This window comes from Lytechinus pictus, unplaced genomic scaffold (assembly GCF_037042905.1).
Source record: "Lytechinus pictus isolate F3 Inbred unplaced genomic scaffold, Lp3.0 scaffold_26, whole genome shotgun sequence".
NCBI classification, from domain to species: Eukaryota; Metazoa; Echinodermata; class Echinoidea; order Temnopleuroida; family Toxopneustidae; genus Lytechinus; species Lytechinus pictus.
Window position 1 is genome coordinate 607,984 of NW_026974146.1, and position 13,606 is coordinate 621,589.

Sequence of the window (13,606 nt, forward strand, 5' to 3'; positions counted from 1 at the left end):
GTAATGAGGATAAATGCCTTACAAAAGGGCACTAGCGCATCACTTGGGAATCGAACCCGGGTCACCGGAATCCGAAACCCCCGCTCTACCGACTGAGCTATCGCGCCTCCGTAACTGTCAAACAATTGTTCCGCTTGAGTGAGCACCACTCACTTTTGAAAAATTGGTGAAAAATTATTTGCGCAGATTTGGAAATAGTTATATGAATAAAACGTAGACTTCAATCGTGAAAAACGCACAGACTTTAGCTATAGGAAGATTGATTTGGAGATATCTTTTACATTTTTAGCTTGTTTCCTTGCCCAAATACCTTCATAGAGCGCCATTACGTACCACTTCACAATAATCTGACAGAAGTAATCCTTTCTACTCATTAATCAACTTCTCAATTAAATGGGATTTGGGCATTTTTGATACACCAATTTGACACTACTACTAATTTGATACACAAATTCTACTACATGTATTAACAACACATAATTAGTAATACCACTGTGTCCAAAATACAGGTGTACCACTTCACAATATTCTGACAGGAGCCATCCTTTTACTCAATTATCCTAAGACAAAACAGTTTAAATTTTGATTCATATTCAAGACGTAACATATTGGGGATTTTCTGATTCACAAATTTGACAAAAGTCAATACCTAGTCATTTTGATACACAACATTTCAAATTACCATTAAAATCCTCCTAAACCATACTGGCCTATACAGGATGGATGGATACAATAAATTATCAAACATCTTACATCTGAAGGATGAGTAATTCATGGGAGATGTGATAATAAATAAACATTAAAAGGCATTTAACTTTTAAAGCAAATGTCATGTAGGAATAGAAAATAGTTAGATATAAACAGTTAACAATGTACCCAATAAAATTCCTGAAGATAACCAACATTCAGCTGCCATTGGTTTATTATAGACAAAACTGTCTTCTAAACTTTACACTACTAATTTACATTGTATATTTATATAAACATGTATTATTTATGACTCTATACATTATTAAAATTTGAGGACTTCACATACACTGTGAACATGTACTTGTAGCTTAAAATAATTCCATTCTGCTTTTCCTTACAATGCAAAGCATAAGATGAAATATGATGAAACAAGTGAAGCTGATTATTGGTCTCTGTTTAAAAGATAAATCATTCTGATATCATGGCTACAGATGAAAAATGACATGAAGATTATTTTAATCCAAGGAGTAATCATACTCAATGTAATCTATTGTGAGCTTGTGTATCTATATTGTATAATCAATTTTGTATGATTTTGAAATTGCTCCGCCCCTCTGTTCTTCTAAAATTGAAAAAATAGTAGTTTGATTTGAATCACTTCTAAAAGGTGAAGAATTTTTATGTTTATCATAATCAAATGGTATCTTTTCATTTTGCTTTATAATTATTACAAGTTAGATATAAACATTGAATTGAGAATGGATGAGTAACTCAGTGTATGTGCGCATCAGAAAACAAGTAATCTATTGTATGTTGTCATTGAATATGCATATTATTATGAAGAGAATCAAACATTATATTGGTATGTCATATATTTGTGTGAAAAGAACTGCCTTTCATTATGAAAGAGTGCAACTTGGTTTCAAAGTTCATATAAAATTGATTTCATGTCTCTAAAATTATCAAACAAAAAAGTGAATTGAAAACCGTGATTAATCATAACCCAAATATTCCTCATTCAGTTTCAACATGAAAATATACATGTATGATCATCACAACATATACAATTTCATGAAAATAACATAAAGAAAGGCTACACTTTTAATTTTGAAGGAATGGGCAAGATTTGTTAAAACTAGATAAGAACACTAAAAGCAAACCATTCCCTCTTACTATTTCAGTTTCAACATGAAAATGTAATGAAGTTACATACATGTATGCTCATTACAACATAAATATATATTTATAACAATTTCGTGAAAATAAAAAAGGCTTCACTTTTAATTTTGAAAGAATGGGCAAGATTTGTTAAAACTAGATGATAAGAACATAACATTTATAAAAGCAAATTTTTCCCTCAATTTCAAAGAGCAACTTTCTCCTTTATGATAAACATAATAGAATTAAAGGAGTGACTTTCTCCTTTATGATAAACATACTAGAATTGAAGGAGTGACTTTCTCCTTTATGATAAACATACTAGAATTGAAGGAGTGACTTTCTCCTTTATGATAAACATAATAGAATTGAAGGAGTGACTTTCTCCTTTATGATAAACATAATAGAATTGAAGGAGTGACTTTCTTCTTTATGATAAACATAATAGAATTGAAGGAGTGACTTTCTCCTTTATGATAAACATAATAGAATTGAAGGAGTGACTTTCTCCTTTATGATAAACATAATAGAATTGAAAGAGTGACTTTCTCATTTATGATAAACATAATAGAATTGAAAGAATGACTTTCTCCTTTATGATAAACATAATAGAATTGAAGGAGTGACTTTCTCCTTTATGATAAACATAATAGAATTGAAGGAGTGACTTTCTCCTTTATGATAAACATAATAGAATTGAAGGAGTGACTTTCTCCTTTATGATAAACATAATAGAATTGAAGGAGTGACTTTCTCCTTTATGATAAACATAATAGAATTGAAGGAGCGACTTTCTCCTTTATGATAAACATATTAGAATTGAAGGAGCGACTTTATCCTTTATGATAAACATATTAGAATTGAAGGAGCGACTTTCTCCTTTATGATAAACATAATAGAATTGAAGGAGTGACTTTCTCCTTTATGATAAACATAATAGAATTGAAGGAGTGACTTTCTCCTTTATGATAAACATAATAAAATTAAAGGAGTGACTTTCTCCTTTATGATAAACATAATAGAATTAAAGGAGTGACTTTCTCCTTTATGATAAACATACTAGAATTGAAGGAGTGACTTTCTCCTTTATGATAAACATACTAGAATTGAAGGAGTGACTTTCTCCTTTATGATAAACATAACAGAATTGAAGGAGTGACTTTCTCCTTTATGATAAACATAATAGAATTGAAGGAGTGACTTTCTCCTTTATGATAAACATAATAGAATTGAAAGAGTGACTTTCTCCTTTATGATAAACATACTAGAATTGAAGGAGTGACTTTCTCCTTTATGATAAACATAATAGAATTAAAGGAGTGACTTTCTCCTTTATGATAAACATAATAGAATTGAAGGAGTGACTTTCTCCTTTATGATAAACATACTAGAATTGAAGGAGTGACTTTCTCCTTTATGATAAACATACTAGAATTGAAGGAGTGACTTTCTCCTTTATGATAAACATAACAGAATTGAAGGAGTGACTTTCTCCTTTATGATAAACATCATAGAATTGAAGGAGTGACTTTCTCCTTTATGATAAACATAATAGAATTGAAGGAGTGACTTTCTCCTTTATGATAAACATACTAGAATTGAAGGAGTGACTTTCTCCTTTATGATAAACATAACAGAATTGAAGGAGTGACTTTCTCCTTTATGATAAACATAATAGAATTGAAGGAGCGACTTTCTCCTTTATGATAAACATATTAGAATTGAAGGAGTGACTTTCTCCTTTATGATAAACATATTAGAATTGAAGGAGTGACTTTCTCCTTTATGATAAACATATTAGAATTGAAGGAGTGACTTTCTCCTTTATGATAAACATACTAGAATTGAAGGAGTGACTTTCTCCTTTATGATAAACATACTAGAATTGAAGGAGTGACTTTCTCCTTTCTGATAAACATAACAGAATTGAAGGAGTGACTTTCTCCTTTATGATAAACATAATAGAATTGAAGGAGCGACTTTCTCCTTTATGATAAACATATTAGAATTGAAGGAGTGACTTTCCCCTTTATGATAAACATATTAGAATTGAAGGAGTGACTTTCTCCTTTATGATAAACATAATAGAATTGAAGGAGTGACTTTCTCCTTTATGATAAACATACTAGAATTGAAGGAGTGACTTTCTCCTTTATGATAAACATACTAGAATTGAAGGAGTGACTTTCTCCTTTATGATAAACATAACAGAATTGAAGGAGTGACTTTCTACTTTATGATAAACATAATAGAATTGAAGGAGTGACTTTCTCCTTTATGATAAACATAATAGAATTGAAGGAGTGACTTTCTCCTTTATGATAAACATAATAAAATTAAAGGAGTGACTTTCTCCTTTATGATAAACATAATAGAATTGAAGGAGTGACTTTCTCCTTTATGATAAACATACTAGAATTGAAGGAGTGACTTTCTCCTTTATGATAAAGATACTAGAATTGAAGGAGTGACTTTATTCTTTATGATAAACATAATAGAATTGAAGGAGTGACTTTCTCCTTTATGATAAACATTATAGAATTGAAGGAGTGACTTTCTCCTTTATGATAAACATAGAATTGAAGGAGTGACTTTCTCCTTTATGATAAACATAATAGAATTAAAGGAGTGACATTCTCCTTTATGATAAATATAATAGAATTGAAGGAGTGACTTTCTCCTTTATGATGAATTTAATTCAATTCAGGTTCATTGCAAAATACATGATTGGCAGTCACAGTCTGAATTGGAAATATTTACATAATGCCAATATATAAAAATAATCAAAATTACTATGATTAACAATGAATATATACAAATTAAAATTACATATATGTCTCTACAGATAAAAATGGAGATAAAATGGATAAAAATAAAATTATAAATAATACAATATTACACATTCATTACACAAATTTCAGACTTATTTACCACATGTGGTACTATTTAATAATCTTATCAGACTTGGAAGAGCACTGTTCTGCAATCTTTTTGTTTTACATGGAATCTCCTCATATTTATTCATATGTCATAAATTGAAAGCATTTGTTTTCAGTAGAGGTAACCAGTTTTTGTACAATTGATTCATTTCTAACTTTAAAGCGAAATCTGTGGTAAGTTTTACTCTTCGACTCTCAAGTGATGTCAAATTTGAGGTATTTGAAACCATGTCATATATATGATAGATACTTGGTTCCCAATATTATCTTGCATGATCTTTTCTGGACAGTTTCAATAACTTTTATCTGTTTCAAAGTAAGAGAAGCAGCGAATAGAGGTACACAATACTCTAGGACTGGTCTTACATACCCTAATTACACTGTTAACAAATCACATTCAGGTAGATTGTAAGCTTTCAATTTTCTTAACATATATAACTTTTTATTGCTTTTTTCATTATTTCGGTTACACAAGCATTTCAATTTAAATCATTATGAATTGTAATTCCTACGATTTTCACTGTGGTTACAAAAAATAGAATTGGAGGAGTAACTTTCTTCTGTATGATAAAGATAAAAGAATTGAAGGTAATAAAAGAATTCCAGGTTGTATAAAGCATTGTTAGAAGAGTTTGGTGTGATAATGCATTGACAGATTAAACATTGATTTTGGTTCAGAATAATGTATAAATTTGGAATACCATGGACAAAATACTTTAAATTGATATTTATGATATCATAAAAAGGGTAAATTCATGTTAAAATCACCCAGTGACGATGGCACAATCTATAGGCCTATATTTAATTCTCTTAACCCACATTGCATGAAATCATTAGTTATGATACTTCTGAATAGGCCTGGGAGTAAATATCGATTGATTGAATGATTCAATTGTTTTTTTTTCAGGAAATTATCAAATGGTAACATTGACAATCGTCCCAGGCCTATTTCTGATGCTTAAATATCACTTTGAAAGTCGGATGAAAAGAGCTCATCAGTCATTTTAGGATTAAAATCATGATTCATATTTGCCTCTGGTGACAATTGGTTTCACATCAAAATAATATTCCATGGATTAAAAATGAAATGGGTTCAGACATATCACAGCTCTGAAACAAACCATTGTAGGATATGACCGCGTCATGGAGATCAATTAGATGGTTGTGGATTGCCGTTGTATAGATCTTGACTGTATTGTTGCAGAGTCACATCATGCATCAAAATATTCGTCTGAGGAAGACTCAGAAGAAGTTTCAATTTCGTCTGAGGAAGACTCAGAAGAAGTTTCCATTTCCCTATAAAATATTTAGAAAAGGTGACAAAATATAGGTTTATTTGATAGGTTATTGGCCCTGAATACTTCAAAGGGATGGTCCAGGCTGGAGATATTTATATCTCAACAAAGTTATTGAATTTTAAAGATACCCATTATTCGGTTGAAAAAGTTTTAGGCATGTCTTCATGAATATAAGGTGGGCTGATGTCATATACCCACATGTTCTTTTGTATTTTATTATATGAAAATCAAAATTTTTCAACCAAGAACTAAAAATATTGAATTTACAACTGATTAAGTGCATTAGTTATTCATTGCCGCAACTTATTATATCATAATGGAGACATATCATTTACACATGTATGAACAAAATTAAACGGTTACACTTGGTAATTCCGAGGGTTCGTAATTCGGAAACACGTAAATTGCCTATACCTCGATGTTCGTTAATCCGAAAACGTAAAAGGGTTCGTTAATCCAAACATTTGTGGCGTTATTCCGAAGGTTCGATAATCTGAAAACGAAATAATGTTCGATGTTCCGAAGCTTTTTTAATCCGAAAACGAAATAAGGTTCGCTAATCATTTCGTTTTTGGACTAACCAACCTTCGGAATTACGAACCTCACTTCGTTTTTGGACTAACGAACCTTCGGAAATACAAACCACATTTTGTCTTTGGACTAACGAACCTTCGGAATAACGAAGCTTCGGAATTACAAATGTTTGCCAATTAAACTAATGTATATTCATGGCTATGTGCATGTAACTGTTTAAAAAAAAATTGATAAACTTTAGAATTCAATAACCTTGTTATTATTTGTTATCCGATTTTGATGAAATTTTCAGAACTTTGCTTCGGTAATTTTACTTTTTTTATTTAGATATAAATATTTTCAGCGCGGACCATCCCTTTAACATATACATTACGATTGTAAGTGCTGATTCATGAACAATTTATTGTATTCCTCAAACATAAAATTATTGTTGTACAAATCTGTTTATGACCAATACGTGTAATTATTGTATTCCCTAAAATTAGTAATGTTAATAATAATAATCCGCTTTTAAATAGCGCTCATCGGAACAACATGTCTAACCGCTTAATAGATACATGTATTACTGTTTCATGGCCAGTTTGAATACAATTATTGTATTCCTCGTACAGGTATATAAATTAGCCTTGGAAAAATCCCTTGCATGAGACCGTTAAATTGTGAGTTTACAAAAGAAGAAAACGTATAATTTTACTTTTTTTCTTTATTTTTTTTTTACATATGAAGAGGAATGATACAGCTGGTAGGGATATACAATATATATACAAAGACTCATTCTCTGAACAGGCTAAATCTATGCACATTAAAAAACATCAATAGTACCATTTTCCCTTAATGCCCCCTCACACCTGACCTAATGTAGGCTGACAAAAGGTGACGAATGGGAAAAATGCACGAAATGCACGCAAATTCAACTAATTCAAATAAAATTTCTGTCAAATCATGCGATCAGTAACTATTGTCAAATTTTATCAACGAACGGTTAGCGAAGGATAAATATGACATGCAAAGGATATTGATTTTTCGGTTCACTTATGTGAGTAAATTGCAGCCGAAGACGAGCGAAGGGTTTATATAACCCAATAAGACGAACGAACTGTGAGCAATGTTTTGATATGGTGTGCGATTAGAAACGAAGACAAGGGAATAGATAGGGCAATCTTGTACGTTTTTGTCATTGTGTTGCTTCGTTAAGACTTATTTCGAGATCGGTCCACTTTGGCAAAAGCGCGATGAGGGACTATGCGCGACAATAACAAACGAACGATAAACATTATAAATAAACGATTACCACAGACTAAATAAGAGATGCGAATTCAAAAGATGACCAACGATTTCTCAATTCGTCAGGAAATTTTAAACATGTTCAAAATTTCCGCGCGAATTTGAATAATTACAGCTGTTAATTCAGCTACGAACTACGAACCCAAACACGAAGTGTAAATATGATTTCTACCAGTTACCATTGAAAGAGATTTCTTAAAAAATGCCTTTCGCCAGCCATCGCAAGGCATATTTCAGGCAATTCAGTGTGAGGGGGTCTTTAGGCCGATGGCCATCAGGGGAAGGGTACTATTGATGTTCCTTCGATGTGAATAGTTTAAGCCAAATCTTTGACCATCATTGTATAATTTGTATAGTATTGTACAAAGCAGTTCTACAACCAATTTAGGAACAATTACTGTATTCCACATACATATAAATGAAAATTGCACAAAAAGCCGTTTCATGACCAATTTAAATACAAATATTGTATTCCTTGTACATTTAAACCAGTATCTTAAAAAGCTGTTATGAATGATTCAGGTAAAACTATTGCATTCCTCATATGAATTTAGTATTGTAAAAAAGCTGTTCAAGACCCTTTCAAGTACATTTATTGTATACATGTACCTTATATAAATTAATTACTATCGGATGAAGCAATTTCATGATAAAATAAAAATAATATAGGATTTGTATAGCGCAAGTATCCACCTTGCTAGGTGCTCAAGGCACTCCTATATTACCCTGGCTAAGCTAGTCTACCGATTATGGTGCGCACAGCTTTTTGATGAATTTCTTCCTGCCAATACCCATTTACCTCACCTGGGTCGAGTGCAGCACAGTGTGGATAAATTTCTTGCTGAAGGAAAACACGCCATGGCTAGGATTTGAACCCACGGCCCTGTTTGAAAGGCAAGAGTCAGAACCACTAGACCACGACACGATCAGTTTAAGTGCAATCATTATGTTCCTCATAATTATAAATTAGTACTGTAAATAGTTATTTCATTTACATGACCAGTGTAGGTACAATTATCGTTTGCCCGAAGCATTTCTACAAAGCCATTTCATGACCAGTTTAGGTTATTATTTTATTTGTCATACATTTATAAATGAGTTGGCCCATTGTAATGATCAAATTAATGAGCAGTGTAAGAACTGTTTATACATTGATCATATCTAGGTTGTATCAGCCTGAGTGAAGAGGTCACCTTTAGCTTAATAAGTTTATTATTTCACCTACCATGACAAGTAAGTGAGTGTTTGTAAGAATGATTGAAGATCCTTCTGAGGCTTTCCATTGAACATGAAATTTCCTTTGCTGATCTGAGGGAAAGAACCCTGAAAGAATAGAAGCATCATTGGAAATAGTAATTCATCAAATCATTTCTTTATTCTCATTTTCATAATGCTCAAAATTGTATCATGCATAGAATATACCTTTCTTATCTTATTTAAATTCTATATAGGTCATATCAGGCGCGGATTCTGAGTTGGACTTTTAAAGGGGGCTGATTAATGCACGCGAAGGTTGCCAACACTTGCAAAGCGTGCTCCCTAGGGGGGGGGGAGGATGCAGGGAGGGGGAGTTTGCCCCCTTGTGTGCGGAGCAAGAAGTTTTTGATATATCATCAAATTCTAATAAAAATAAGACGTCTCTTGCGTCTCTAGGAGAAAGCTGAAATGAGGCGAATTTTTTAATAGTGATGAGAAAGAGAACAGGAGGAAGATCTGAGGACAAAGAGAAATAGAGAGAAAGAGAGGGAGAGAGGAAATAGACAGACAATGCAACATAAATATACAAGTAATTTTCACAATAAAATTACTCAATATGATAATCTAGTGTTTTGTGTCCTTTTTATACTGTTATGTATCCTCTTAAATTTCTCGATTGTTTTTGTCTAAAAATTGACCATCTGAAATTCATGGAAAACCATACAAAGGACTTTAATATTTCCTTGCATTATTTTGAGTTTTCAACACAAATAACCTTTGCTTACATTGTACATGTAGAAAACAAATACAATTTACATGTATAACCTATGACCTACTTTCAAGAACTGAACTTGCCATGACACTTCACATCTTTTATCATTAAAAGAATTGACCTTCTGTGTTATTTGACACACGTTATTTTTACTGCATCAATAATTTTCTTGCTTTAATAACTCCATTTTTCTAATGGAATTACATGTATCAGCTATTGTAAGTTATAATCATTCTGAAATTGATAAACATATACATGTATCTATTTTTTCTATTTTCACATCCTTTATCATTATTAAAAGAATAGACCCTCTATGTTATTTGATAGATTGTTTTTACTGCAAGTACATTAAATTAAAATTAAACTTTCTGTTTCTCAATAAATTAAACATACCAATGCTTCTACATGGATTTGCCTGATGGGGGGGGGGGGGGGGTATCCACTCATCAATGGAAGTGCCCCTCCCCCCCCCCCCTCCCCGGGTTCTCATCATTTCATCAAACAGGATACATGTAATTTAAAAATTCCACCACTCTTTCCAATCCTTACTCCTCCATCTTTTTTTTCTCAATATTTAATAGTCTAAAAAAAAATATATATTATGCCTCCTCTCTATCTTTACATCTATCATAGAGCTATTACAATAGCTCTATGCATCTATCATTCTATATTGTTAGACAGACTTTGCATCATCAATCCTTTTTCCATGGTAAACTGTTATAAAATCTCAATTTAAAGTTTACTGTGATATAGGTCTCTTAAAAAATGTTTCTCTTTCTGAGACTCACTAAATAACTAATGACCCAAAATGCACTTTAAGAAGAATATCCCTTTGATTAAGTTATGTTCATTATGTAAAGAATAAACATTAATATCTGAATCAGACACCAAAATGTCAGTGAGGGCAATAGCAATTAATAATAAACATTCCTGATATCTTGAAGCAATGTAAAAAGAGCTCACATTGTTCTCTAAAGGTTAGATGGTTTATTTGATAGAATGTTAAATTTATCTTTTGAAAATAAACAAGATGATGCCCATCTAGATGTTTAGTAAATGTACACAGTAATTCCTAACATTTAACAGAGATGTACAAAATTCAGAGTTCACATGTCATTATCCACAGGATAGAGTCTCACTTACTTTCTTAAGTTTTATTTTTCATCCCGATTGTTTATATACACTATGTAAAAGTGTCAGGGAGATTCCCTTAAATGTGTACAAGCCATTCACATTTGTTATCATGTTAATTACATTCATGTACATGCTCCCCTTCATTTGACTATTTCTGACTTTGGTTGACTAGAAGGTCAAGTACGCAATAATTGTAAACATCTAGACAAATGGAATGTAAATTACTTTCTGGAGTTTACTGGTTGGTATAGCATAATGGATTGCACCATTAGTTCAACATGAATAGCTCCATGCATTAAAACAGATCATGTGCATGTATAGTGATTGTCTTTGTAGAAAAATCATGAATATTTTTCTTTTACAAAGTTCACAATTTTGAAAATTCTACAAATAGTTCCTTTCTCTAAAAAATATTGGATTTCATTCTAATTTCTATTCAGCATTATTAATTGAAGTCCCTGGTGTATAACATCCAGGAAGTAGGACTGTGTTTCATTTAGGGCACTAAATTAATATAGAATACAATATTTAATCATGGTTAACCTTAATATGACCATCAGAGACAAGCACTACATGTAATTTTGCAGACTGTTCATTGCAGCATTTGATACTGGGTAAATTTCCTTTTCTTTGCTAGACCTACAAATTTTGCTCCTAGTAGTTACCAAACAGAATTAATAAATTTGAAATTGATATTCAAATAGCAGGGTAGTAAACTATCCTGTACTAACACTTCAACCCTATCAGCAGCCTGTCAATACCCACTATTCTATTTCAAACAGAATTTATTGAATGACCATTCATAAATCATTATATCCTATAAAGCAAAATAAACAAAGCAAACAAGCAAAACACACAAACACCCATAACCAATGCATAACATAGTATAATAACTCAATGTTATTAATGTCAGTAATATTTGGCATAATACACAGTGCTTCTGCTAGGTCACTGGATGAGATTGTTGACAAGTCTAATGTATTCAACACACAAACATATATCATTCATTACACACATAAGATTTAAAATCAAAACAACATTACAACTATTCATTTTTAATATAAATCTATTCATTATGAGTACTATAAAGCCATTGAGATTTATATTCTACAGATATATGTCATCAGACACCAACTCACTAAACATAGGTTGAGCAGGACAAAAACATATTTATTGTCTTGCCAACAGATATATGTAAAGTTGGTTGAAAAACATTAATTTGAAACTGATGTCAAGTTGTGAGGCAGGTATTTATCTTCTACAATATGTGAGTCAGCGAGAAAACAGTATGTTCATATTCATATCCATTTTCCATTCCAGCTTTTACCCTGCATACCATCTCAATCTAAACCACCTGGTCATTGTTCATTTCATCCTATTGTTATGTTCCATGTATACACTCAATGTAGCTCTCATTGTACTGTATACATTGTATGTATCATGGTCAATATCACTCTCATACACATACCACATGTACCTCTGATATTCAATGATCTACTTTCTCTCTCACCTTTTTGAAGCTGATATTTCTCTTTATATCTTCCATGTGTATTATCATAAGAGATGACTAGGAAGAATCACATATGGATAAAGTTAAAAAGGTTTCCATGTTTCAACATCAACCATAACCAAACACATGAAGATATAACAATTTCTCAATTACAACATACCTGTGCATTTGAACCAAATTATATTTTAAAAAAATCTTATCTTGTCTCCTTTCCTTATAAACACTCTCAAACAATCTATCTAACCAGCATAAAATATGTTCTTTAATGTATTTAACACAATTAAGTTCGATAAAAACTTTTTCACTATTCAAAGTTTTCCAAACATTATGTGAGAATAAAGTAAAAGCAGACATACCTTCAAGGTTGAAGCCTTCTCATTCAGATGAGAATTGAACTCCTGGTCCAAAACTCCTTGTAGCATCAGGTTAGTCAGGTTAGGTAGGGAGCATAAAGCTTCAACTAGGTGATGTGAAGAGGCTGGTGATAGCTTATAACTCTCCATCCAAAGAGTATGGACCTACATGTGTACAAACATTGATCATTAAACATACATGTACATATCAGATCGTACTATCATGCTGTAATGCTTCAAGTTAAACTGGTTCAAAAATGTGTTGATAAGGCTTATATTGATACATGTATTTCACAACATATAGCATTGTAGCATCCATACCTGTTTAGGCTTTATAGCTTTTCTGTTGAGGTGTATTTTGTTAAAGGACTGCATATTTTGAATATCTCTGAATCTTGAAATAAGGAATTGTTACAGGTAATCTCAGTACCCTTATTCTACATTACAGCATCACTTTCAACAATTTCTGAGATATCATGAAATGATTAATTTAAGACCATACATGTGAAGACCATAATAATCTCATATACTCTGTGATATGTTTGTTACTTCATATTTCTATTTTCAGTAACCTTTTACCCTGCATACCATCTCAATCTAAACCACCTGGTCACTGTTCATTTCATCCTATTGTTATGTTTCATGTGGTCGCATTTCATAAGTTGGGTTTGCAAAAAGGGTGGCGTATGAACAATTTTCCTCACTGTGCCATGGATAAATTGTTGCTACATCACAGC

The 13,606-nt window shown here is 31.8% G+C and overlaps 1 protein-coding gene across 1 annotated transcript; it reads right to left on the bottom strand.

Annotated features, from left to right (window-relative positions):
- Positions 1-3,225: 3,225 nt before the first annotated feature.
- Positions 3,226-13,033, bottom strand: LOC135158044 (uncharacterized). Its single transcript, XM_064115308.1, has 3 exons — positions 12,873-13,033; positions 9,129-9,226; positions 3,226-6,083 (listed from the first exon to the last, which is right to left on the bottom strand). Exons 1-3 carry the CDS (start codon positions 13,017-13,019, stop codon positions 5,999-6,001), a joined length of 330 nt encoding a protein of 109 aa, XP_063971378.1. The 5' UTR covers positions 13,020-13,033; the 3' UTR covers positions 3,226-5,998.
- Positions 13,034-13,606: the final 573 nt, after the last annotated feature.

Excerpts from the sequence above, each read along its gene's own strand:
- LOC135158044 (XM_064115308.1), bottom strand. The coding sequence starts at position 13,019 with ATGGAGAGTTATAAGCTATCACCAGCCTCTTCACATCACCTAGTTGAA. Across the intron at positions 9,227-12,872 it reads AGAAGGCTTCAACCTTGAAG|GGTTCTTTCCCTCAGATCAG; the intron begins GTATGTCTGCTT and ends CTATTCTTTCAG. Across the intron at positions 6,084-9,128 it reads ACACTCACTTACTTGTCATG|GGAAATGGAAACTTCTTCTG; the intron begins GTAGGTGAAATA and ends AATATTTTATAG.